Raw genomic sequence first — 27,491 nt, 5'->3', positions numbered from 1 at the left:
GAAGATCACATGACTTGTGTGATGTGAAAAAAAAGTGTTTCCATTGCAGTTTTCAGCTCAAAGGGTTAAAAAGTTATAAAAAAATCGTGGGATTTTTTTAAAAAAATGCAATATTTCCATTTTGCAAATGTTTTTCTGTGATCATAATTTATTCAGTAAGGTGGTTTATGGAAGTACAACTAGTGAGAAGTATCATAAAAGCCAAATCTCATTGCAAGAAAAAAAAAAGAGCCACCTTGGAGTTGTGAATCTCCATGGAAACAATTACGCTTCTATCGTGCCTTTTTTCAACAAATATGAAATATGTGAAAAATACCCTCTTGCCCACTGTTTTGCACGGACTAGGATCTACAGTATGATGCTGTGGGCCTGTTCTTCAAATTCCACAGGAATCTTTGTTAAAGAGCTTTGAGAGCAGTCTGAAGTGCCACGCCATTTAAAATTAAAATAAAAATGCACTATGGGCATCGGAAAATGTGTCAGCATTTTGTTCCAGGAAATCCTGGAGCTGAACAGAAGTGAGTCAATGATAGGAACCGGGATTCTTGAAGACGGAGGGATTGTGCAGGGAAAGGTGAAAGGATTCCCTCTCTCCATGTGTTTCCTCCAACAACTGAAATGTTTGAAGTAAGGAAAATCAGCAAAATACCATCAGAGGGACCAAGAGTCCCACCACTATCATTTCTTAACATGGGATTTATTTCTGATTTACATGCCTTTGAAACAAAGGTTGAATTTTTCTCAAGCATTCAATAGAAGATTATGCTGCTGCAATAATTGATCATTATTGGGGGCTTTCTTTGCAGCTTCCTAAAGATCGATAATCTACATATGTGGCTGGAAATACATGTCTGTGTCAAACCTGAACACCCAAAAATTTCAATTTCTCTTGCACAAAAAAATTCTCTTGTAATAGAACCCAACTAAAGCCATCAGGGGATGAAATTTCTAATTTTACACAAGTATTTTTACTAAGTTGGTCTTCAATTTATTATTTTCTCTAACAAATAGAGTTTCTTGCAAATATACTTATACACCTTTTTAACTTTATCACATTGAATCCACAAAATTCTGTTTAATTTACTGGGATTTCATGTGATAGATCAACACAAGGCACATCATACTTGAGTATTAGTAGGATTAAATGGCTCATCATGCTGAACTCACCGTCCCCACAGTAAAGCATGGCACTGGCAGCATGATGCTGTAACAAGATGTTTCCCTTTACAGAATATCGACATTGTGAGGCAGAATATAAACACCAACCACACATTTTCTACCTTCTATTTACTTGGAAATAAAAAATAAAAAAAATTAATGCATTTACTTCCAGTTCACACTTATGCTCTACTTTGTGTTGGTCTGTTAAATCAAGTCCCAATAAAATGCTTTGAAGTTTGGGTTTAATGACCAAAACAGGGATCATTTTTGGGAGGTGCTGTCAGTTCCACAGGGTGGAAAAATTTTTAGATTCAGCATCAAATCTGATTGTAAGTTCTGAAGAGCAGCGATCAGTTCCACGTCAGAGAAACCAAAACCTGCTTCTTTATCGCCAAACTGATGGCTTTTGGCTTTTCTTTTTTTTCAAAGCTTATTAAACTAAAGGAAGAAGTTCTTCTTAGATGATGATAAGGATGCTACCACCAAATCTGAAGAGGCAGTGTATATCAAATCTCACAGGTAAACCCCCATTCCCCGAACAATTACTCCCACCTTTACGATTGTTCTTGATTTCATACAATCAACTCACATCATCTCCCACTGTGCATTTACAGTATTTACCAGTTAAACATTAAATAAAATAAATAATGCTGGATCACTGTATGAATTACAATTATTTTACAGTTAACAAGCTTCCTTATCTTTTTACCCCGTTTCAGGTCACGAGTTCAAGATGCACAAAGAAGGATCCATATTTACTTGCATAAACTCTGTTCTTCCAGCATACCTCAACCATTCTGATGGTTTGCTAGAGAACTTCAGATGTCCACTAAACATGGGATGGATCCATAGTCTTCACAGTCAAAAGCCAGGAATTTCCTTGGTGCTCTTCATCAACAAACCTGCTAGTTATCTGCTAAATATTTCCCTGTGCAAAAACAAAAATAATTAAAATAACATGTCAGAAGGAGGAAGGCTTAATGCCTTAGACGTCTAAAAGTGTTAAAAAATCATGTATTGTTATTGACCTGCAGCAAATCTCTTCTTCACCAGAGAGAGCCGGTAGCCGGTCCCAACAAGCTGGATATCACAGCCTGACAGCGTGCTTCCCTCACTGGTGAACTGGACCGCCAGCTGGGGCTTGGAGGGTTTACAGGGACCTTCCTCCATCTGGAACCGGCCCAGTAGAGCCCCTACTCCTACACAATACACACATGTTTAGATAATAGAAGAATGCAGGCAATGGGACACAATTAAGGACACTCATTGCTACTTGGTAGTATCCTTGGGGTCCTTCATACAGTAGCTCAGCTGTCTATGTAATGTGGTTTGGATTTGTTGTTCTTTTAATAACTCGGGTTGGAAAAAGCTTTAGCCTTTCATGATGAAACTTTAGACTATGGCATACTGTGGTATCCTGTGAAAAAAAGGCCTAAAGTACCAGCCCTCCACACTGAAAAAAAAATAGAGGTTGACAGAACTTACATTTTCTAGGCAACGTGATGCATTTGGTTTTTTGAGTTTTCTTTACTTAAATTCACTGTGGTTGAGTTTACAAAGATTTTTGAGTTCTGCCAACTTAGGTTTTTGGAGTGTTACTTAGAAATTTTGAGTTCTACCAACTTAGGTTTTTGAGTTTCACCTTTAAGTTCTGAGTTCTATCAACTTTGTTTTATGAGTTTGACATATAGATTTTGAGTTCTACAAACTCAGATTTTGTAGTGTTATCTGCAAGTTGAGTTCTATCAACTCAGTTTTTTTAGTCCTACCAATCGTCTTCACTACCAATCATTCAACACACAAAAAATTATGTTAATACAACATTTTTATTGCTTCAAGCCAAACATTGCATCAATAGATACAGTATAAAACCATGTTCAACAACATAATCTTAACTGCACAGATCAAAGTAACATGACACTGGACCAGAATGTTCTAGATTCGTAAGAGTGATGATGAGGGAAAAAACAGTAAGACACCATTTTAGTAAGAGGAAAACACACAGGTAATTTTTTGTGAAGTAAGTGTATTAACATATATGAAAAAATAACAGTTTTACAAATTTGGACGGCCTTCAGTTTGTTTTTTTCAATTGTAGTCTCTTTAAATTGGGTGCACCCTTTTAAAAAAAATAAAATGAAATAAAATGTCTTGTTTCCCAACGGAAAAAGAAAAAGGTTTTCCCTTTTTATCTCTGAGTTTTTCTTTTTAGTCCTACCACTCCGACAGGACGATGAATGCAAAAAAAGAAAGTCCTCTTCAGTCCAAATCCTTCTCTTCAGTCCAAATCCAGATGTTCACACGGTTGGCTCGCCATCTCCATTTAAGGAGAGAATCCAGAATCCAGGGTATCCAAAAAACCCAGCCTGCATAGCACAACAGGGCTTAGTTAAATCCATTCACTTCTTGTTCTTAACTGTACAGTTTATATCTCTCCAAGTATGATAAATTTCAGTGTGTAATGTAACTTTTCTAACTCATTACGAATTAACTGCTGCATTACAGGGTTATGTCACTGTTTTTCTTGTAAAGCAAATAAAATCATGAAAGCAAAAAATCCACATGTAAATAATGTAAATAACAGTAAATACCCACATCGGATTAAGAAAGTAAAATAATGTAGTCTTGTAATATTCTGTGCCTGAGTGCAACAACACTGCACTACATAAAACAATTTAGAAATTTAATAAGTTATTACACTCAACTTAATGTCTCTTTTCATTTGTACAATGAAAATATCAGGCACACTCTTTTCTCTATGCATAAACACTCACCCGCACATGCGCGGCATAAACACGCACGCGCACACGCGCATTATAAACGCGCACGTGCGCTGCTTTTCCTTTCACCAGAACGTGAAAAACATGTGAACTCATGCTTCAACTCGGTGGCAATACACCACAAGGGAATGCTAACTCACGGAGCTAACCGCTAACTGTCTGTACTTTGCAGCACTCACCGGGAAAACTGGTAAGGTCCCAGGGTCGTTCCTCCGTGGTTCTCCAGATGCATAAAATCACAATGTCCGCCAATCTTCTCAAACACGAGGGAAAAAGGCTGTGCCCTTGAAGAAAGGGATAGGAAACCCCGTACCGTAGTGGGCGTGTCCATGAACATAAGCAGTGCGCATGCCCATGAGTTTACAGTTGAGGGAACTCAAAAAATCTTGTATAGGCGATTTAAAACTCCTTGTTAAACCAACTTCTGAGAATTTGAGTTGGGCAAACGTGTATTTATTTGTTAGATGTCAAATTTATATTTCTGAGTCGGATTACAATACAATTGTGTGTTAGAACAACAATTGCCATTTACTTTTTTAACAGTGCAGTGGAAACAAGAGGTTTGTGACGATATGCTGAGTTTGGTCATTGTAAATTTGACATATTTCTTAGCTGAAGGCAGAAAGATTCCTGAACTTTCATGTTATCTAACAAGATTTGTTAGGTTTTTAGCTCTGCCAAGGAGGTTATGTTTATAGGAGAGTCTGCGGTTTTGTCTCTGTTTGTAAGTGAACATGATAACTTGAAAAGTCATACATGCATCTTAATGAAACTATTTGACATGCCAAGGTGATGATCCAGGTGATGATCCAGATCTTCATCTGAATACAAAAGTTTTTAAAATATTCCGCAACATTGTGAGATAGGGATATTTGGCAGAACAAGCAGTTCCCCTCTAAACCAGAGGGTGGCAGCAGTGACTATTGACAGCCTTCAGCATCGACTCAAAAAGTCCAGAGGTATTTTACTGAAGATAAAAACTAGTGTTGCACCAATACCGATATCATTATCGGGCGGTGCCCCGATCCAGCACTAAAGTGGCGGTATCGGGAATCGGCGAGTGCCAACAAATAGGGCACCGATACCATTTTGAGAGCCAAAAGTTTATTCAACTATTGTCATGTTCCTGCTTCTCAAAGGTAGGCAGCAGCTTGACAAAGCCATGATGGCAATTATTTGACAACCATGTAGTATGCAGTTCTTCATATATACACACACATCAATTTTAAACAGATAGTATCTGCTCATCCTGCACAGCCAGGTATCGGTATCGGGGCCAAAAAATGCCATTGGGTGCAACAACAAAAAAAAAACAGGAGAAAAGGGAAGGTTTTTGGTTTTTAGCAGGATCACTTGAAAACCTATGAATGGATTTTATGGAATTTTTTTTTTTTTTTTTTACCAGAGTTGCTCCTCAAGCCAAGGAACAATTTATTAAAATTTGGAAATGGTCCAGATCATGTGCGAGTTTTAACCATAGATGTAAGTCACAATTTGGGGGGGAAATTTGCTCCTTGGTTGAGGTCTACGCTCTCCGGGTGCTTTTCTAGTTTTTTATTTTTTTGTTTTTTTAATTCTGTTGCAGAAAATCTGTTTCTGAATGGCCTCAGAAAGTAAATCTTAAATATTCCCAGTTAACTATGAAAGGGTAGATCCAGATCGGCCGACCCAGCCATACCAACTCAATAGATTGACCATACGAAAGGTTTACCTCTAGCAGAGTAGTGTTACATCTACACCTGGCTAACTGAAAAACAGAGGGAGATCCGTCGTTCTATCTAGAGTAGCTGAACCAAAACCACGAACATCTAGCTGGCTTGGCTCATTGTTAACAGAAGAAACAAAATCTTAACGGCAAACTGGATTTGTACAGCTGGGGGAGTAATGCTACTTAAACCATAATCCATCCATACAAAAGAATATATTTTATTCACCTTCATTTATCTTGTAAGAAGCCTGGTCTGCATATAAGAGCATGTTTGATGGTTGTTTCTGTCTACTCCCCTCATTTTACCACTTTGAACCACAGCTGGTAGCTTTTTTTTCTGGCAGTGACAGCAGGTGCGGGATAAAACTTCAAACTGTCTGTACTCTGTTGGTTCTGGGAACCAACACGTTATAATATTACCTCCTTGTTTAGCAAAGCCTGGTTTGGTGCTGGTTTGTTTTCACCACATCTAGTTTTCGGTTAGTTTTACCTCCAGCTAACACTCTGACCTAACTGTGACATAGATTAGAAAAAGGGTCTATTGGCAAAACATATTATGGCCAAATATCTTTAACTATCTGACCCACCCAGAGAACATTGGTCAGCAAGTCTCTCAGTTTACATTACATTTTGCAACTTAACATCTTCTTTTCATAGGAAAGATGAAATCCTATTCGTCAGTCTTTATCTAATGAAATCCCAAATTACTAAATTTAAACTCTGAACTGTTAATTCAAAAACACTTTTGGATAATTCCCAATTCCACAGAGTGACTTTAGGATAAGTCTGCTCCTCTGACTTTCTCCAACTGTCTTTAAAGTTTTTTTTAAGGCTTTTGTTATTGGAATTAAGTCCTTTTTTTATTTTATTCTGTCTAACATAACAACCTTATAACCTTATGGTCAGCAGTAACTGCTTCTTTAAGACCTTCGCTGATTCATTTCCACCCTGACATTGTGTTATAAGACATTCACAACTCTGCAGAAAAATCCTTCCTTTAGGATGATTTTGAATTTTTCACTTAAATCCTATAGAACCAGAAAGAGTGTCCACTGGGTTTTTGTTGTTTTTTTTCCCCCCCATGTCTGATGATTTTGAAGGAAAAAAAAAAACACTTGCCTCCATTTTCAGATCTTTGAGACAGGCTTTGGATTTTCCACTGAATCGCTTGCTGCTCTGGATTCCTGAATGGAGAAATAAAAATGTATTTATATTTATTTATTTTATATTTTCCTCTTCATGCACTGAAAATAAAGTCACTACCTCGACTGACCAAATGGGAAAAATGGTAACAGGCCCAATAATAATAGGTTCAGTAAATGTTTGGGCATCTTATCAGACATCAGAACCCCTAGTGAGGCTGTCCCTGAGTAGGTGTGAGGGATCTTTACCACGTGGCGGGGGGGATCATGGTCTGCAGCCTGGATATGCCCCCATCCACAGGAACCACAAAGTGGATGTTGTGTAACGGCACCGGAGAAGCCATGGCCTCAGCATTGTATTTGTAATCTATTCGCAGGTCGGTGTTGGTGGAATCACCTCGCCAACTCACAGCCAGGTTCAGAGGAGTGGACTGAATCCCCTCTGCAGACACCTAACAGGAAAAAAAATAAATATACAAACAAAAAACAGCAGAATAAAGCAGCCGATATGTTTCATGGAAGGAATAACGTTAGGCAACTAAAAGGCAATCTATACTTGATATTTGATCATGTCCACGTTGTAGTATGTTGCCTGGGGCTTCTGTTCGGCCACTTTCTTGAGATGGCTCATCAGGTTTGGCATGTTTACCCAGAATTCCTTGGTATCCACACCATCCGTTGCAGAATCACTACAAGACGACAAGAAGAGGTCCCATTTAGATGCTGATAATAAAACGATAGTATCTGTGGATATCCGTTCCCATCCAATGCTCTGCACAGACTTTAATATATTTCAGTGGGATTCTTTGTGATTGACCACAACACCACAACATATGTAATTAGGAAGTAGAAGGAAAATACTTTGAACTAAAATACACAGAATTTTCTCATTTTTCTTATTTTTTTTTAGAGTGTCTACTTTGTTTTATGGCTCTAATGACACAAACATGCTTTGATCTTAACCCAAGGTGTCCATCTTTAGTACAAACTCACCAATATCATGCAGAATTTAAATCTATGCTGAACAACACCTGTTTCAAATGGCTCATTTACCTCCCAATATGTCAACCTGTTTTAAGGAGACCTGCTATCTAACATCTCATTGAATGTGGTTGTTGAATCAGGGAAACCTCAAGACTCAACATTTTTTTAGAGCAAATTATGGTAGTATGCCGTGACAATTTTCTTTTTTTAGAAAATGGTTTGCAAAACCATTTTCAACAATTTTCATTGTTTCAACAATGAGGTTCTCTCAGCACTTTTTGACACTGATTAGGTTTGATTAGTGGGTGGCTATTATGTCACATGATTAAATCCTCCCTCCGCAGCTCCTCCGTAGCTCCTCATCTGATTTATTCTCTGGTTAGTGCCCTTACTGCCCGACCTTTTAGTTTAAGTTGAGAGTTTTGGTATATTAGTAGATTTGTCATATTCTTTTCATTTTCAGATGGTCATATTTTATTCTTAATATTTAATGAAGCATCCCTTTGAGACCAAGTGCATTATGTTTTCATACATGGGTTATTGAGACCTCTGCATCATTGGTTTGATATTTCTACCGGAAATCTATAGAAGATTATACAGATATGCCTAATTTATCATAGAGGATGTGAATACATCTTATTTATTTTTTTCATTTGTCAGAAAGTTCAATGACAACTCTAATTTGAAGAAATTAGAATTTTCTTTAAATTATTTAATGGTCCAGGCTTTAGAGAGGTAGGAATGATGTAAAATTTAAAACAGAAATGCAACTGGAAATGCAACCCAAAATTAAAACCTTGTTTTTTCAGATGTTTTTTTTTTTTTTTTTCATTATAATTCTAATTATTGTTTTGAATAATTACATTTTCAAAATCATTTTTCATACATAATTTTTTCTAATTTTATTAAAAAAAATTTAAATCTTATTTTTCAAATTTCACTTTCTCAGACTGTTTTATGAATTTCAGTATTTTCAAATTGCACCCACTCCACATCTGCAGATGGGCTGCCCTCTGGAGTGAGTCGCGAAGACTCATTTCTAATGCTCTGCATGAATGTTAAGCTCCTGTCACACCTTGATGATTTAGACCAGCGTATGCCTGACGCATGAAAAATCTGGCAAAAACGCTGGCATACGGTAGCCTCGTGAGACCATCCTGATCTCGCGAGCTTTCAAGATTTCACTCGCTAATCAGTCTGGAGACTCTCCGCTGAAGAAAATTTGGAGCCGTTCACCAAACGAACGTCCAATCAGCGTTGGCTTTGAGGCGGGTTGAGGTGTGACGCAACAAGAAGCGCGACAGTTCAGTCTAAAGAACATGGCGGCTTCAGCCGATGAAACTAGCGTTAGCGTGGCTATCGAGCAAGTTTTATCGGAATTACAGAGTATTTCTTCACTGAAAGAAGAGCAAAACACTGCTCTGGAGGCTTTTCTCAGAGGAAAAGATGTTTTTGCTCTTCTCCCGACTGGTTTCGGCAAGAGTAGCCTGGCTGTTAGTACGTCATATGCTTCGTTAATCTGATTGGTTTATTTGGCCCGTCTATCACCAATATAGGCCAATCAGCTCACCAGTATTTTCGCCCCTTCCCAAAATTACTTCAACCGAAGGTTTCCAGATGGATATGCGGATCAAATCCATTTGGCGGAGTCAGGTTAGGCATACGGCAAGTATGCCAAGATGTCGAGACGCATGCCAGCATATGCTAATACATGGACCATAAGTTACAGGTAAGTTATTTAATCGTTGAAATACGAAGCCTATGAAAAAGGTGTGCATAACTTATGTGTAACTTATCAAGAACTTATTTCCAAGGCATATCAACGTATGTGAAGTGTTCCAGACGACCACTGAACATGTTTCTAAATTACAGTTACCATATAATGGCTTTTATTGGAATCTTTTTGTGCTTTTTACCCCCCACCCAGGACACTGGCTGGTGACATTTCATGGGTATTACTTTGCCGTGTGTTATGCATAAGTTAGGCTGTCCTTGGACATAAGTTCTGGACTCTATATGAATAGGCTATGTATATGCCAAAAAATTTAAAAAATACATAGAAATTTCAGCGTATGCCAGCATTTTAGGAGATTCTGGGATGTCAGGCATGAACTGGCTAACTCAGCAAGGTGCAACAGGGGCTTTAGCGAGAACATTTTATTTGGTCAATGTGCGCATCAAAAGCCTGTTTTTTTCTTTTTAATGTTTGGCTTGAAGTAAATAGAAGGTGATCTGTAAAATGCAATATTAAAAACATACAATACATAGCACTAAATCTGAAAAAGAAAATTTAAAAAGCATAAAACTTGAAATGTACAATCTAGTACAGAAAATTTTAAATAAAGTTTGAAAAAATGAAATATGAAAAACAAAAATGTTTTACAAAAATCTAAGAAAACAGCTAAATTACTTTCAAAACCCTTTTCTGATCATTTTTTTTAAATAAATTTTCCTTTATGGATTGCATTTTCATTCTTCCATTTACAAAATGTGTTCTTTCCTTGCAATAATAAAGGAACAAAAGTCACACCGTAAACATGAATCGGAGGTTTCAGCTTGCACATGCACAAAATTAGCAGATTTAGCAACTGAGAACTGAATTTCCGTCTGCAGACTCTGATAGATAGACATTGCAGAAGAAGAGGGAACACAGGATTCTTAAATTACAAAAACATAAGTCAAAGGTTCAAAAGCTGTAAATATCTTTGCAAAGCACTGCAACCCCTAACCTTGAAATGACCTAACATAAAATAAAAGCCACAGCTGGATTTAATAGTTCTGGACGACCCCACAGCCATTAAAAAAGGGACAGCTTTACCATGTTTATGCTCACCAGCACAGCAGCTGTGGATTAGGGAGGACTTGCTCCAGCTGGTTATAGTTGCTGATGACAAAGGTGAGGATTGGTTGAGTTGGGTGACAAGCAAAATGCCTGGTTATACCTGCAGGGAAGGAGAGCACCATCTCCCCTGTGATTTTCACCGCACATCTGCAGCAAACAGACAGAAGTGGGAGTGAGAAGCAAACACTTCTAGACATACAAGCTAAACTGCAAAAGCTTTTACCTAATATACACTGCTTAAAAAAAGACCACTAAAATAACACTCTAGATCTAAATGAATGAATGAAATAATTCTGGTGAAAACCTTTATCACACAGTGGAAAATAAAGCATAGAAGGATCAAGGTAAATTAAGATTATCCCACGGAGGTCTGGATTTAGAATCATACTCAGAATAAAGCTGGAAAACAACATTACTGGCTGATTCAGTTTCACCAGATATTTCTTAAGACAAGTCAAAATGTGGCTTGGTGGTGTGCAAAGATTTCTTCCGGGGAATCTCTTCCAAGCCCTAAATTAAACGGTTAACGGATGTTAACTTGGAAAGTCTGTCTAGGCCAATAGAATGAGACAATGTCCTAGATGTGCTAAGCTGGTTTCAAGTCTGGGGAACAGCTCTGTCCTTGGCATCAATTTGGTCATGTCACTCTGTCACATGCTCATTGTAAACCTTTTTTTACTGTATGCTCCAAGAAGAGCACTTAGAGCAAAAGGTAAAATCTGCCATTCTTTGTGTCCACTGGAGAATTTCAACCACTCTGCCATTGTTGGGCAGTGAGGAAAGGTCCCACTTGTGGATGTTAGGGTTGTCATACCACTCTGAAATCCGTTTTACGCTGCTAATTGGCCAAAAAAAAAAAAAAAAAAAAAAAAGATTTGAAATCTGAAAATTAAACCAGCCATTTTTCTTTATTCTTTGAGATGGCCCAGCTTTTCATATAAAACTTTTGTAATTGTGCACAGTAGAATGCAGGCACCACACATGTCCTGCACAGTTTCTGGGTTGATTCAATTTTGCTTGGTCACACTGATGCGCCATCTTAGGTGAGTCTTCTTCACTTCTGCCAGCGGCAACATGGCGGAGGCAAACAGACAGGGGTGGCGTACTAGCTTAGCCTCGTGAGACCATCCTGATCTCGTGAGCTTTCAAGGTTTCACTCGCAGATCAGTCTGGAGACACGTGTAACACTTAATTATAAAAAATAAATAAACGCATGTTGAATGAAATTTGACTTTTATTTGTAACATTCTCTAAACGTGAGTTTTCAATGGAAAAAAGTCACATCACCAACAGAACAGACTAAAGCATACTTCTTTCATCTGGCTCATCTCCCTGTTTTCCCTCACCCATCTGTTCTCCCTCATCCTGCTGTTCTCCCTCATCCTGGTCTTTTTCTGTCTCTGCGTCTTCCCTGAACTCTTCCTCATCTCCTGTCCTGTTATATGTTGATGGTATAGAGCTTCCCTGCTGTGACTGGCTGCGATATATTAATAATAACCATCATGACAATAATAATAATAATAATGATAATAATAATAATAATAATAATAATAGCTTTAACAAATATGCCACATTAGTTTAAATAATGGGCTATTAGGGCAATATGACTGGAAGTCTTGTCACGTGGATATGACTTATGGTAGCCTATAAAATAATAGCTATTTTAATACCTGCTGCACAAACCACTTAAAAATAAAATGTGAATAGCTTTTAAGATTTTTCAATATGATTAACCCTCCTTTCTTGGCATTGTGCTGCAATTACTAAATCAATATACAATTAAGACAAAGAGACCAAAATGGGTTAATTTATGTTGCCTAACAAAACCTATACAACAGAAAACGTTTGTCTTGACACATAGATTTGTACAGAAGAGGATTAGGGCCACTGAAAAAAAAAAAAAAAGTTAACTGATTTTTAAATTTTATTTCAGTTTAACATGGGAAAAAAGTCAGAATTCTGACTTTTTTATTGTCAGAATTCTGAGATTAAAGTCAGAATACTGAGCAAAAAGTCAGAATTCTCAGCAAAAAGTCAGAATTATGAGAAAAAAGTTAGAATTATGAGATTAAAGTCAGCATTCTGACTTTTTTCCCCATACTAAACTGAAATAAAATTTAAAAATCAGTTAACTTATTTTTTTTTTTTTCAGTGGCCCTAATCCTCTTCCATAGATTTGCAATTGCAAACTCTACCAAAATTATTTGTAGCCTATGTGGTCGTCCTCACGTTATCTGTCATTGACTTGGGCTACAGTGTAAAACTTTCAGAATCAGAATCAGGTTTATTGCCATTGTTAGTGAAGGAGTTCACAAACTACGAATTTTTTATGGTACAATCGTGCAACATGAAACATATAATATGGAATAGGTAAATAAAATTATAAAAATATCTAAAAACTGTGGGTATACGTCATGCAATAAAATAGACTAATGTATACACTTAAGATAAAAAATATGGTTATAAAATATAAAAAGTAAAATAGCATCTTACAAGGAGACAACTAGTTTATCTGGTGACCAGTCGGCAAAATGCGTGTTTTGTGCTGCTGAATGAGACATTTTAATGCACAACAAAATGATTCTGCTTGATCTGTTTATTACCTGGCTAATGGAGCACGGGAGAAGCAGCCTGTCAGCGACCGTTCCTGCTATATGAAAACTGCTATGATGCTGCGCATCTGGCATGCCCTGCGGGCGACCGAGCGAGTTCACGTGACAAAGGAAGAGAGAGAGGCTGGTCGGGTGTGCGCAAGTAGGTCGGTCATTTCGGGGCATTGTTTCAGTCGTTTTTAATGGCTCAGCTTTTCAAAAGATCATTTCAAAACCGACCTCAGTAAAATCTTAATAATATTAATAATAATAATAAAAAAAAAAAACGAGTTTCAAAAGGGCATTTTCTTTGATAGAGGGCAAATTTCCTAGTGCTTTAGCACCACCTAGTGTCTATGTGTGCACGCCCCTGGGTAGTTTGGTTTTAATTCTTTGCCTGCTTTTTGTCTCAACTATCACGGTTGCTAGGCAACTGATCATACTGCGGTGAAAGCCATTGAAAGCTCGACCTGTTTGAATCCAAAGCCAAAACTCTTCCGGCCTCCTTATTTTCACAGACTTCGAAGGATCCAGTCCAAGTAGACCGGGTCCTTCACACCCATGGCGTTTTTTAGGTCCTTCTTTTATTTCTGTAGATCAGAGTATGATATTTTATATTTTACCTAATCTACTATGATATTTCTACAATCAGAAACATTTGCAATATAACAATATAGATAAGATCCTGTATCATGTCATAGTGACCTAACCAACCTACTTTGTAAAAAAGGACTTACTTGCTGGGATCAGCGCCTTTGAAATAAGCATTTATAGTTTCCGTGAATGCAGCTGCAACTGGCAGAGTGTCCTGGGGTCCCATGGTGAGTGGGCTGGGTCCTCTGGAGCACCCTGGTAACCGCACAAAGCCAAAAGATACTCATATGTTGGAAGGTATGTAAAAAAAAGTATAGCTAGAACAGACATATTAGGGTTAAATAAACTCTATAGTATTGCTCAGACATTTACATACATACACTCATCGTAGGAATTTATCTAGAGCTTCCATTAATACAAGTTAGACTTTTTTCCCCAAGGTAGAATATAACAACTTCAGTGGATTTATAAATATCAAAATATTGCACGCACGTTTGAACTTATTGTTCCTTTCAGTAATTGTCAAACAGTCAAAGTTTTACATGTCTACCCTAATTTTCTTTAATTTGCCAAATGTGATTTTTTTCTATCGAATTTCCCTAGTCACCTGGTGACATTGTCATGTACAGCTGTGTGTCGTCTGCACAGTTAAGCTAATTTAGGATCTGGGTAAGGTGGAGCATGTACATATAGATAGATGAACCGTTGGGGGATACCAACAGATTTTAATCCTTTAAACCCCGATCCAAGAATAAAAGAAAACAGAAAATTACTTTTTTTTGGTTTGAAGTCCTTATTTGGCCTTTTTAAAAAAATATGTAAAAAGGAAAAAACAGAAATACATTTTTGACATTAATAATTTATTACTATGTAATAAGTCCAGATAATGTTTTGTGTAGTCTTCTACCCTCTGTTATCAGGTATATCTGATTGTGTGCAATAGGATTTTGAGCAAAGTTTTTACCATTAAATTATGCAAAAGGTGTCAGACGCAAAACATTTCAGAAAGCGTATGTATCAAATATGATACATTTGGCATTACAGGGTTAAGGACTCTGATGTACCTACTGACACAAGACCCTGTGCTTGAAGTGGGATCTAAACCAATACAATGTTGTACCAACATGGCCAATCCATTTTACCAGAACTGATTAAATGTGATCATTAGTATCAAACGCTGCACTAATGTCCAATAAAACCACCACAGGGGTTCTTCCACCAAAGAAAACACAATAATTAAAATGACATCCACCATTTGGGACAAGAACAGAGGTCAAACATTCAACAAGAATCATACCAGAACCCCAGTGATGTCTATGTGATGATCCAAACATCAGTGTGCATTAATTGCCCTCTCTATATTTTTTTTAATAACTGAAGTATTTTGCTTTAGTCATTTTTTAATTCTAAAAAAAAAAAAGCAGTTAATCAGCTGAATTTAATGCGAATGATGAGCATACAGGAACTTCTGATGATCCTTAAACATCTATCTAATTCCGGGATCTTTTTGAGCAGGAGATGGGATGTGCAGCAAGACAAGGGATAAAAACAGAATGTCTAGAAGGGCTTCATGCACTGACAAGGGCTCTTTGCTGCTCTTTGGAATGACTCACCTTCAAAGGCTAAAAAAAACCTGCCGTGGTCAAACCACACCAGAGGCTGTGAGGCCTCTGGGTGAGCAGAGACATGAGGGGAGAGAGAATCATGAGAGGGATAAGACAATGAGGTGAGGACATGATGACGAGAAGCAGACGCCATGTGGTGTTCAGCTCAAAAGAGGACAATGCCAACACGTATCCATACCTGTGGTGGGCATGCTAAGGTCTCGTCCTAAGGTTGGAGTGGAAGCTGCACTATGTGTGGTGACAGAGGAGAGGGAGGAGGAGCTCTCAGCGCGGGCCAGGGGTGCAAAAGGTGGAGGGCTCACTGCAACCGGTGGGCTGAATGGCCGACTCTAAAAAACGGGTAAAAAGGACCAAAAGAATTGCTTTTGCTTAATCCTGACACTGAAATGGAATGAGTCATGTTAAAGTGGAAATCTTTTTTATACGCACTAGCTCTGTGATTGGTTTCCCCGGGGGTAGCTTTGGTCTTGAGGTTGGACGAGGAGGAGGAGGAGGCGGCACTGGACTCCCTCGAGACTGAGGCGTGACAGGGCGAGCTGGAGATGATGGGCCTGGGAGAAACAACATCATCTGTCCTCTGAACACTTGCCGTCATGTCACAGCAAAAACAAGGCAAAGCTTCCTCTAGTTCTGGCAACCTTTTCCTGCTAGTTTCACGTAGCAGGAAAAGGTTGCCAGTTTCTAAAGTTACTAAAATTCTAAACAAAAAAATCATACATTTCAGTAAAATAAAGGAATTTATGTAAAATTCTAAGTAGATACTGTCCAGTTATATCATTCTCATCAGATTCAATTAAGCTCTTTTGAAGACTTAATTTCTCCCTTCGTGACTATTTAGTCATTAGGTCCATGTTTTATGCTCTGTTATTTTTCATAATGACATTTTCTTACAGCACTTTGTGTTTATGTCTGTAAAAAGCACTTCATAAGTAAAAAAAACTGATCAGGTCTTACTTAAAACTGTTATTCTGTCTTTAGGAGAATCTAAATAATCATTTCACTACAATTAGGTGAGCTATATAGGGTTAAAACACATTTGTTACATCCTAACATCTTCAGTATCTTTAGAAATAAATATTTCTCTGCAGCTTTGAATATTTTATCTTCTCTACCAGTAAATTTGAGTAAGTCCTTATATTATCCTTTACATCCTCTCTACTGAGTCAATTCCTTCTCCTCCATGCATGTAAGATATCATGATGTCATATAAATTGTCCTCTAATTATACCTGAGGGTGAACCTCAATTGACAAAGAGACCAGAACACTCACTGCTTCCAGAATAGGGCCCAGGGGAAGACATGATGGACCTGTATGCGGTTGGAGGAAGAGGAGGCGGAGTTCCCCTGAAGCTGGGTGTCAGCTCTCTGGGAGAGCCTGTCAGATCCGATACATCATCCCTCTGGTACGCTCCCTCTGGAGTCTGCTTTCCTCCCAGATTCCCGTAGACTAAAGGAGATGTGACCCCTGCCCGAGGGGATTTCCGTTCTGCTGGCAAAGGGGGCACTGGGCTGATTGTAGTGGAGGAGCAGGCATACCCTGCCAGCTGCAGGACCTCCTCGTCGACTCCTTCCTCGTCAGGGAATGCAGTGGAAGAGTCGGAAGGGGAGAAGTCAGGAGGCAAAGGAGGAGCTGGCTCATCTGGAGGCGGAGGTCCAAGCACGATTGAGGGCGGTGAGTCTAGTGGTGTAAAAGGAGGAGGAGATCCTGGGGAAAACGGCGGAGGAGAAGGCGGGGGCTCATTTGGTGGCGGTCCGGGAGAGAAGCCAGGAGTTGAAGGAGTGGAGGAAGGTGTATCTGGAGGAGGAGAGTCTGGTGGTGGAGGAGGAGCTGGTTCGTCAGGAGGTGGAGGTCTGTCGTCCATGAAGGTGACCCATCTGGAGGATGCCGCCTCCTCCCTCATTCTGGGGCTGTCAGCAGGACCAAACACGTCGTCTAGGTCAGGGGCTGGGGACCCCCGGTAAGAGGCAGGGGAAAGGACATTCAGGTAGATGGGGGCAGAGCTTCGGGCTGCCCTGCCATTGGGTAGATCAGCTGTGAAAGAAAGTTTGGACAGTTGTCACTGAACTACAGCATGTGATTGACCTCCACTGAAGGTTTACAGAAGGAAAGTTACCTGCCAAGTCCGAAGGATAACCGTAACGACTTCTAGATGGAAAGGTTTTAGGAGGAAGTGGTGGAGGAGCTGCAGTAGAAACAGTTTATCACCACCAGATTACAGCCACTAGATTAGTTAGGTTTACAGAAACAACAAAGATACGGCCACTCACCTCCTGTTGGAAAACTACGGCTCAGCTGGGATTCAGAGCATGGTCTGGGTTCTCCCCATGCATCACTGCGGATTGCTGCAACACAGGAAAGGGGATCAGAGTTGAGTAAGGAAAACCGGTGTTTATAAATGGAGTAATGTCTAATTAGTAGAAGACGGACCATCATATCTGGCATATCTGCTTTCTGAAGGATGCCTGAACACTGAAGGAACATTCTGTGGCACAGTGGAGCTGCAAGAGAAGACATAACTATTAAAAGCAATGCGAGCACGTATCCATTCCACCTTAGCTCCAGTTCTGACTAATGCAATCAAAAGACAACAGCAGGCTTATAAGCAACATTTGATTTTGATTTCTGGATGGATTGGAATTCGATTTTTGCTAATTTTTCAATCAGAGATCTGTATACTGTAGATCTGCAACTGCACTCACTGGGAGGGAGGAGAGGACACAATTTAGACAGAGTTAAGCTAAGACCTTAAAAAAAAAAAATGTCCATAAAGCACCTGGTAAAGTCCAGAACTGAGCATGAAAAATACATTTAAAAAAGTATTAAGTAAATTAAATGAGGTAAAGTTTCAGAAAAGTTACATAAAGGTTTGATTATAGATACTGTGCAAGAGCTCAGTTACATGTCACCTGATAATACAGCCTGATTTGGTAACTTCCATAGCAGTTTCATGAAAATTCCAACAAAATTGACTTATAAATCAAGTTAAAGGTTTGTATCATTTATAATGATAGAATGAGGCAAAATGTTAAGAAACTTGATTACCTTTTATATACACTGACCTTTTAATCTTAACCAGACTAGATACAGGAAAAAATTCAACTCCAACTTGGACTTGTCTAGTCCTTAATACTACAAACAAATACTTTGAATAACATAACATTGGTAAAATCATATTAACTCGTTGGCCGTTAAAGTTACAGACCTTGGTGTCTCAGATGCACAACTTGGCGTTGGGGTGGAGCGTCTGGGTCTAGCTATCTCTTCACCTATGATTACAGAGAACCATCACAGAAACTTATGTGTTAGTTTATACAGCATATATTTGCTTGATAAGAGTACAATTAATTGGGCAATGTCTAACAAAAGTTTGGATTCACCTTAATATGTTTCTAATTGTGTGTTTTAGAATTGTACAGGACTCAAAATATCAATGATGAAACACGGCAATGGGATTATTAGGAGATTAGGATGCATCTCCTCAGTGTGGATTTAGAATAAGTCAGTGGACAGACTATGCTCACTCACATATCTTTGCTGTGTAATCCTAATTAGCCTTAGCTATTTTTCAAAGACAAATAGTCAAAAATGTTCAATCTTTGCACCTGCAAAGCTAATCAGAACACATTCAAGACAAATGTAGCTGTGATTTTAGTAAATGATGGTTCAGCAGGCTACAGTGCCAGGCGAAATTATCCGTCCCCTTGAACTATTTGATATAAAATGTTCTTTTTCTGTGAAGAATCAACAAGTGCGACGCAGTAATGAAGATGGTACGAAATTTACGAATTTTTTATTTAATGAAAAAAAAAATTGTGTGTGCAAAATTCCCCCCCTGCAGTTAATACTTTGGAGCGCCACCTTGTGCAAAGTCATTTGGGGTATGTGTCTATCAGTTTAGCAAATCGAGAGACTGATGTTTTTGTCCATTCTTCCTGCAAAACAGCTTGAGCTCAGTGAGGTTGGATAGAGAAGGTTTGTTAACAGCAGTTTCCAGTTCTTTCCACAGATTCTCAATTTAATTCAGGTCTGGACTTTGATTAGGCAATACCAACATCTTGAAATGTTCATTTGTGAACAGTGGCATTGTAGATTTTGCTTTATATTTTGGATGATTGTTGGAAGATACACCTCCGTACCAGTCTTAGGTCTTTTGCAGACTCCAACAAGTTTTCTTCCAAAATGGTCCTTAAATTCGGCTCCATCGTTCTTCCCATCAATTTTAACCATATTCTCTGTTCCTGCTGAAGAAAAGCAGGCCCAAACCGTAATGCTGCCACCAACATGTTTTACATTGGGGATGGTGCGTTCAGGGTGATGAGCTATGTTAGTTTTACCTCAAACACAACATTTTGCATCGTTGCCAAAAAGTTCAATTTTGGTTTAATCTCACCAGAGGATCTTCTTCCACATGTTTGCTGTGTCTCCCAGGTGTCTTGTGGTAAACTTTAAACAAGCCGTTTTATGGATACCTTTAAGAAAAGTCTTTCTTCCATAAAGGCCAGATTTGTGCAGTACACTGCTGATTGTTGTCCTGTGAAAAGATTCTCCCACCTCAGCTGTAGATCTCTGCAGTTCATGCAGAGTTATCATGGGCATCTTGGCTGCAGATCAGTCTTCTCCTTGTTTGAGCTGAAAGTTTGGAGGGACAGCTGGGTCTTCGTAGATTCTCAGTGGTCCATTTTAATATTATCGCTTGCACAGTGCTCCTATTGATGTTTGAAGCTTAGGAAATCTTTCTGTATCCAAATCCGACTTTAAACTTCTCCTGAACAGAATCTCAAACCTGCCTGGTGTGTTCCTTGTTCTTCATGATGTACTCTGCGCTTTAAAAAGAGCTCTGAGACAATCAAAGAGCAGGTGCATTTAAATGGAGACCTGATTACACACAGGTGGATTCTATTTATCATCATCAGTCATTGAGGTCAACATCGAATCATTCACAGATCCTCATTGAGCATATGGAGAGTTTATTTCACTGAAAGTAAAGGAGCTGATTCAATTTGCACGCCTCACTCTTCAGTTTCGTTTCTCTACATGATTGTGTCCCACTTGTTGTTGATTATTCCCAAATAAATGTCAATTTTATATCTTTATGTTTGAAGGCTAAAAAAATTAAAGGGTCCCAAATGCTTTTGCAAGGTGAAAGGGGCTAAAAGCAAATACATGCAATACCTTTCGAATTTGTTTTGCAAAACATTTAGGAGGAAAAATATTTAAACCAGCTTCCCCAATATATTCTCCCTTGTATTTTTTTATTGCATAAAATACTAAAAGAGCGCACTGAAATCGAATTACAACCTGTAAAATGTGTGCAAATTTTTGCAATCTGGAAAATGCAATAAAATTCGATGCCGCGCCTTTCAAAAGTATGGCCTGAAAAATGGTGCGTAACTAATAACAAAAACAAAAAGTTGAAAATATTTATTTACTCACATGATAAGTTTCTTTTTATCATCCCCTGCAGAATAGAAAAGCAAATAATAGATACTTTAGAAATAAAAATAATCTATGGAGCATCTGGATAAATAAATTACAGTAATTACATCTAAAATATCTTCAATGTAGAAAACCTGAATTCTACAGTAATAGTGAATACATTACATAAATATGTATTTAAAATAGAAAAATATGGATTTTATTTTTACTTATCCTCACTTATTGATACTTGATTGTACAATTTCTGCACTTTTATCTGCAACACAACTGTAAGCTGAAATCAGGAGGTTGATTTTCAGGCCTCTAACAAGCAGGTGTGGCAGCTGAAAAAGAGAAACTCACCGGACTGCGTCTCTGAGACCAGCAAAAAGGAAGAGAGAACAGACCTGGGTCAGAGAGTGAGTGACAAATCAGTCAACTGGACGTCAACTAAAACTGGACACAACACATCTTCTTTACTTTAACAGCATAGCTCCCATAATGCAAAATGTGCCGTCAGGACAATAAACAGAATGCAACAGCTGCAGAGACAAGATCAGAGTTCTGTCCGTGTTCTGTTTAATTTGCATTATGTACCACATGCTTTGCCAGAGAGGTTTAAGTAAAGTTTAAACTCAGCAGGAAAATGTAACTACAAAGCGGTGGGTTTTGGAGATTAAAAGGAACAAAATAAAACATATTCCACATGCAGAAACATGGAGACCATTAGGAACAAAACTGGCTCTTCCACCAAGTGAGCACATGCCTGCACAATCTTTGGCTGTTAACAAAAAAAAACAAAAAACAGGCGTTGCAAGCTTACCGGACTTCTCCTCTATAGAAGGACAGCAGGAAGAACAAACACAGTACGAGACTTAAACAGATGCTACAAAGTGGAGCAGCTCTATCAGTGTTTAGTGCTGGACAGAACTAAGATCAGCAACGCTCACCAGAGAAGGAGAGAGCGTCAGACCTCCCACAGAGGCTTTCAGCTCATCCATGGATGGAGGAAGACACCGGGCGCTGTCCGCCACCAGCGGCTTGATCCGGATTTTGAACTTTTTCTTGTTCTCTTCGTCATCGTCTGAATCGCTGGAGGAAGAGAGGTGCTTTCCTTTGGAAGCTGGTGAATGATTGTCAAGGGCAAAGAGTGATTGTAAATCCATTTTTTTTCCTGGAGAATTTCAAGTCAAAACTAGGAGGAGACACACTCTCCTGCTCTGGATAGTTATAGAATTTAAAGTTAGTTAGTTGTCAACATGGAGGGTGGAGGTTTTATTTCCATTGTTTCATAAATCATATAAGCAAAGATTCCGTTTGTTCTTTTTATGGAAGTGAAAGGGATTTTCTGGCAGATCAAATGGTCAGACAAAAGCCGACCAGAAAGTCGTAGTAGGTCTGCTGCTAAAGGGTTTTGCTCTTACTGTGATTTAAATATAAAACAAAGCAACTTTCAGTTAATGTAACTCAGAGATGATGTATCTGCTGTTAGTGTGCAGAGAGGGGAGTATTTCCAAGTATGACATTTCATAGCCGACCAATGTTTGACCATTTTTCAAACCTGTTTGTTTTCAATGGGGTTCACTTGGATTCTATGGGTCCCCAGAAGAAATTAACCTGACTCCGCCAGATGGATTTGCTCCGCATATCCATCTGGAAACCTTCCGTTGAAGTAATTTTGGGAAGGGGCGAAAATACTGGTTAGCTGATTGGCCTATGTTGGTGATAGACGGGCCAAATAAACCAATCAGATCAACCAAGCATATGACGTACTACCAGAGCAACGACGAAAACACAACCACAAGCCAGGCTTCTCTTGCCGAAACCAGTCGGGAGAAGAGCAAAAACTCCAGAGCAGTGTTTTGCTCTTCTTTCAGTGAAGAAATACTCTGTAATTCTGATAAAACTTGCTCGATAGCCACGCTAACGCTAGTTTCATCGGCTGAAGCCGCCATGTTCATTAGACTGAATGGTCGGGCTTCTCGTTGCGTCACACCTCAACCCGCCTCAAAGCCAACACTGATTGGACGTTCGTTTGGGGAACGGCTCCAAATTTTCTTTAACGGAGAGTCTCCAGACTGATCTGCGAGTGAAACCTTGAAAGCTCGTGAGATCAGGATGGTCTCACGAGGCTAAGAAGAAATACCCTCATTATTATGTTGACAGCACTGCATATTTTCTCCACATAATTTGGAAACAGAAAATGCATTGAAGCAATTCGTGAAACAGACCACCGTTAAATGAGATGAACAAATATTTCCTCCAGCCAAAAATTATCTTCAAGCAGATGGGTGTGCCTCAACCAGCTGGTTATCAGCTTAACCAACAAACCTTCAGAATGTAATTTATGCACAATGGTTCATTTTCATTCTTTATGGAGTGTTTAACACAGGTTTGCATATTATCTTGACTGTTAGCATGTTGAAAAATTGAGGCAATAAGTGGAAAATAGGGCAGGGACTTAAACACATTCATTTTGATTATTAATTCTATAGATTTTAAGATATTATAAAAAGTAATGCAACTTAGTGTATCTTTTTATATATACTTAAGTCCCGAGCAGGACTGTTTCTTTTACACCTGTACATCTGATGCACAAACAGCATCACAAGTATTCCAGCTGAAAAAACATCTGAGTGCAGTGAAAGTGACGCTGTAACTTTGGTTCTGTGTATTCCTGGATAACTGGTAGTCACACCACTCTTATCAGTGAGAGGAACCCAGGAGACCATTGATAGTTCCCTTGGTGTTATTTGTAGATGTAGCACTTAGATGAGCTACATCACCTATGTGACTTTTTCATTAGAACCTCGACCTGCATGGAGGTATTACTGCAACTGGCAGGCAGGAATGAATGAAACAGGACTTATGTTGTGGCAAACACAGACGTTCCTAACGTTCCACAGCTGCAGCAAACATCGGACCAGATGATGAGCTTCAGGTCTGAAAAAGTTTAAAGTACTCCCTGGTAAAGTAAGTGGCAACATATATTGTTTGTCTTGATTAAGGGCTTAAGGAGAACAAGACGCCTCAGAGGTATATGTGTTTTAATTGCACTAAATGTTGCATGCTTAATAGCGAATCCTAAGCTCTAAACAGCAATGCTTTATGCATAGATCTACTGTTATAGTTCAGTGGAATTCATTTAGAATTCAACTTTATTGTCATTACACTGTCACAAGTACAAAGTAACCATTGTGCCATTGTGCAGCGCAGTGCAGGATTAAGGGTCTTTGCTCAGGCCACAGTGGCAGTCCGTGGGAGTGGGGCTCGAACTCAGAACCTTAGCGCAATACCCCAACCACTAGGCCACCACTCCCCCTGATTGTGATATAAATAATGCTAATGTGATCTTCACACTTAAAGAAGTAGTATCTCAAAGACGGTAACATCACGAGTTTCTAAAAAAGCTAAATGATAACTTTCAACAAATCAAATAGTTTAATAATCTAAGTAATACATTGAAAACAATAAATATATGTGTTGCTGTGGTTATATGTTAATTTTTAATTTAGAAGCAAACAGCGTTTTTGGTTTGGAAAAAGTTGTTTACTTTGTCGATATATGGTTTTCGATTAAAATGCATTTGTTGCGCTATTTATAGACTTTATAATTAACTTGAATGAAAATTTTAATTGTGTTCCAACACCACTCTAAATACTTCTTGATTTCTTCTTCATTGTAAAAAAAAAAAAAAGTTTTGAGAAAAATGTCAATATCAGTAAAAAGTATAAAAGTTATAAATACTAGAAATCAAAAGAGAGATCAGCCTTAAAAAGCTAAATGGTTGACGAAAGGAGGATTGGTGGAAGAAGTGATTTTAGAACTATCATGTTTTGGATTTAACTTGTCTTTATGCTCCTTTGTCTCTGCAGCCCCTGCATGGGCAAACCTGATGGGTGGGGTGGAGGAGACTATTGATTGATCATGTTTAATGCCAAAAGGCACTCAGCTGAAGAGTCACTCTGCTAAACAAGTCAATAGCATTGTGAGCGACATGTCCATATCTTGTTGAAAGGATATCATTGTCTCCCTCACCGGGCCGTAGACTGAACCCCTCCTCGTCGACATCGGGTGAGGCCTGCAGGAGAAAGGAAAACCACGAAGGCAAAGAAAAAGCGGTAAAGCAATGCTTGCAAATATAGATTTGGCTTAATGGGCAGCGAACAATTTTCTCAAGATATTCAGCTTTCTGGTTGAGCTACAGCACACTGAGTTATAATTCTCTTTAAAGAGCGTACACGGTCATTTAAATCCCCAACGCACACAACAAAAACACAGGAACTGCCTTGTGCCAGAGCTATCGGGTGTCTGCTTATCCAACAACAACATACATTGAGGATACTTACATATCTGTCCCAGTCAATCTCCCCGTAGAAACCATTAGGAGCTCCATTGGCCTTTTTCTAAAAAGGAAAACCAGTGGTTATATCAAAAGTGTCAGAAGGTAAATAAAAACAACTCAGCATTGTATTATCACACAAACCATCTGCAACCTTCTCCTTTATTCGAATGAAGCCAAGAAAGATGTTGGGTCTAAATACATGATTTTAGATTGGAGAGTATATCAACACACCTGATACCAAGGAAGAAGTCAATGTAAAAGGGTGAGAAAACACAGCTGCTGACCATGCATTCATGGGACGGACCCTGAGTTTAACCTACCTTCCATTCTGCCCTTTGAATCGTTTTTTTATCAAAAATTTATTTGGTTTTGTTTTTTTAAACACAGACATTAGCGATATATTTGCAATGAGGACCACGGTGTACATACTTTTCCCTTCTTTCCACCTTCGCTTCCCTCTTTGTCAGGTGAGCTCCTGTTTAAAATACAAGAGGCGAGTAAATAAAATTGAATAAAAACAGTCCTTTACGCAAAAGATATTCCTTTTTTACACGAGTAAACTCACGTTGCTTCTGTGTCCTTCTCTTTCTTCCCTAGGCGAAGGGCTTTTCTGGTTCGTTTTTTCAGTCCTGTTGCAGAAAATGAAGAAAAAAGTCATCATAAAAGATATTTACAGCATGAGTGTCTTATAATACACTCAACTGCCTGGTCAATAAAAGCTACTCAACAGCAAATAACCGACAAGATTAACAGTGCAGTAAGCCACGGATCAGAGGACCTTCAGTTTCAATAAAAAAGGAAATAAATTCATGTTGATGCTTTAAATGAAGGTATTGATTTGGAACAAACCCTTAGCTGTGTGAAGGAATCTTAACAAAGACTGAATTGGTAATAGTTCAATTCCTTGACCCTATGGAAAGAAAACTAAAGCTAAGGACAAGTAGGCTTGATCAGAGATGGAGCAGAAGGAACAACTGAATGCACAAACCTTGAAAGTAATTATTATATTACTGTATTTACTACTATAAGTTTCATTCCCCAAACATTTCGGTCACAGAGCTGTGAGCCTCACCTGACTCCGCCAGATGGATTTGCTCCGCATATCCATCTGGAAACCTTCCGTTGAAGTAATTTTGGGAAGGGGCGAAAATACTGGTTAGCTGATTGGCCTATGTTGGTGATAGACAGGCCAAATAAACCAATCAGATCGACGAAGCATATGACGTACGAACAGAGCGACGACGAAAACACAACCACAAGCCAGGCACAAGCCAATTGATAGATCAAACTCTTGCCAAAACCAGTCGGGAGAAGAGCAAAAACATCTTTTCCTCTGAGAAAAGCCTCCAGAGCAGTGTTTTACTCTTCTTTCAGTGAAGAAATACTCTGTAATTCCGATAAAACTTGCTCGATAGCCACGCTAACGCTAGTTTCATCGGCTGAAGCCGCCATGTTCTTTAGACTGAACTGTCGCGCTTCTCGTTGCGTCACACCTCAACCCGCCTCAAAGCCAACGCTGATTGGACGTTCTTTTGGTGAACTGATCCAAATTTTCTTTAACGGAAAGTAGCCAGACTGATCTGCGAGTGAAACCTTGAAAGCTCGCGAGATCAGGATGGTCTCACGAGGCTACTGTGAGCCACCTCTGAGCAGTGAAGCGGGAAAAATCCCTGAGAGCTGTATGTTTTTTAGAAATAAAGGCAGGCAATGCAGGGAAACTGCAGAATTTGTGTGATATTAACGTTAACAAGACACACTGAAACTGAGTTGGAAGTCTGTCTGTACCAATAATGAATTCATTGCTGTGATCCTGTTGTTGGGTGAGCAAATGCTTCAAATTAAAATCATCAAACTTTTTTCTCTTGTTCTTGTCAGAGATGGTTTTACATTTTAAAAATACACCAACACTACCTCTCAGCTCACTATAGGCTTACCTATATACAATTCTGCTGACATGGACCTAGAGAAACTCCTGTCTTGTTTTTGTTGATGAAGTTTTTAGCAAAGGAGTTTGATCAAGTGTTGGGATAATTGCAGCATACCTCATGCTGGTTTTACAATTAGGATTTAGACAAAAGTGTTTTCATCCTGCTTCAGAAATGTAGCACTTTCCATCAAATGTTATAGAGTAGGAGTCTTTAACCTTTTCCAGGTAAAGGACTCCCAAAAAGACGGCGAGATGGAGCAGGGATCCCCTAATCATATATATTGTATTAAATTGTGTTATAGCAAACTGGTCCTATAGTCACTCTGTTACATATGAAGTAATGTAACAAAGTAATAATAATCTGGGATTATTAAAG

The 27,491-nt window shown here is 38.8% G+C and overlaps 1 protein-coding gene across 1 annotated transcript; it reads right to left on the bottom strand.

Annotated features, from left to right (window-relative positions):
• Nucleotides 1-495: 495 nt before the first annotated feature.
• LOC119772331 (SH3-containing GRB2-like protein 3-interacting protein 1) lies at nt 496-25,827 on the bottom strand (the record flags this gene model as incomplete). The annotated part of the gene is made up of 23 exons (XM_038268689.1): nt 496-2,089; nt 2,190-2,360; nt 6,769-6,833; nt 7,041-7,243; nt 7,348-7,480; nt 10,609-10,764; nt 13,946-14,057; nt 15,416-15,472; nt 15,606-15,756; nt 15,857-15,978; nt 16,698-17,459; nt 17,542-17,610; nt 17,696-17,770; nt 17,856-17,926; nt 18,631-18,694; nt 20,862-20,886; nt 21,207-21,218; nt 21,667-21,678; nt 21,794-21,969; nt 24,867-24,924; nt 25,193-25,249; nt 25,618-25,663; nt 25,754-25,827. Coding segments are annotated over 23 exons (2,694 nt in total), but the record flags the coding sequence as incomplete, so codon positions are not given.
• Between the last annotated feature and the right edge of the window lie 1,664 nt (nt 25,828-27,491).

The sequence above is a fragment of the Cyprinodon tularosa genome, unplaced genomic scaffold (assembly GCF_016077235.1).
Source record: "Cyprinodon tularosa strain WSP-4 unplaced genomic scaffold, ASM1607723v1 ctg709, whole genome shotgun sequence".
Classification (NCBI taxonomy): Eukaryota; Metazoa; Chordata; class Actinopteri; order Cyprinodontiformes; family Cyprinodontidae; genus Cyprinodon; species Cyprinodon tularosa.
Note: the sequence above shows the minus strand (reverse complement) of the source record. Positions and strands in the feature narration are given on the sequence as shown.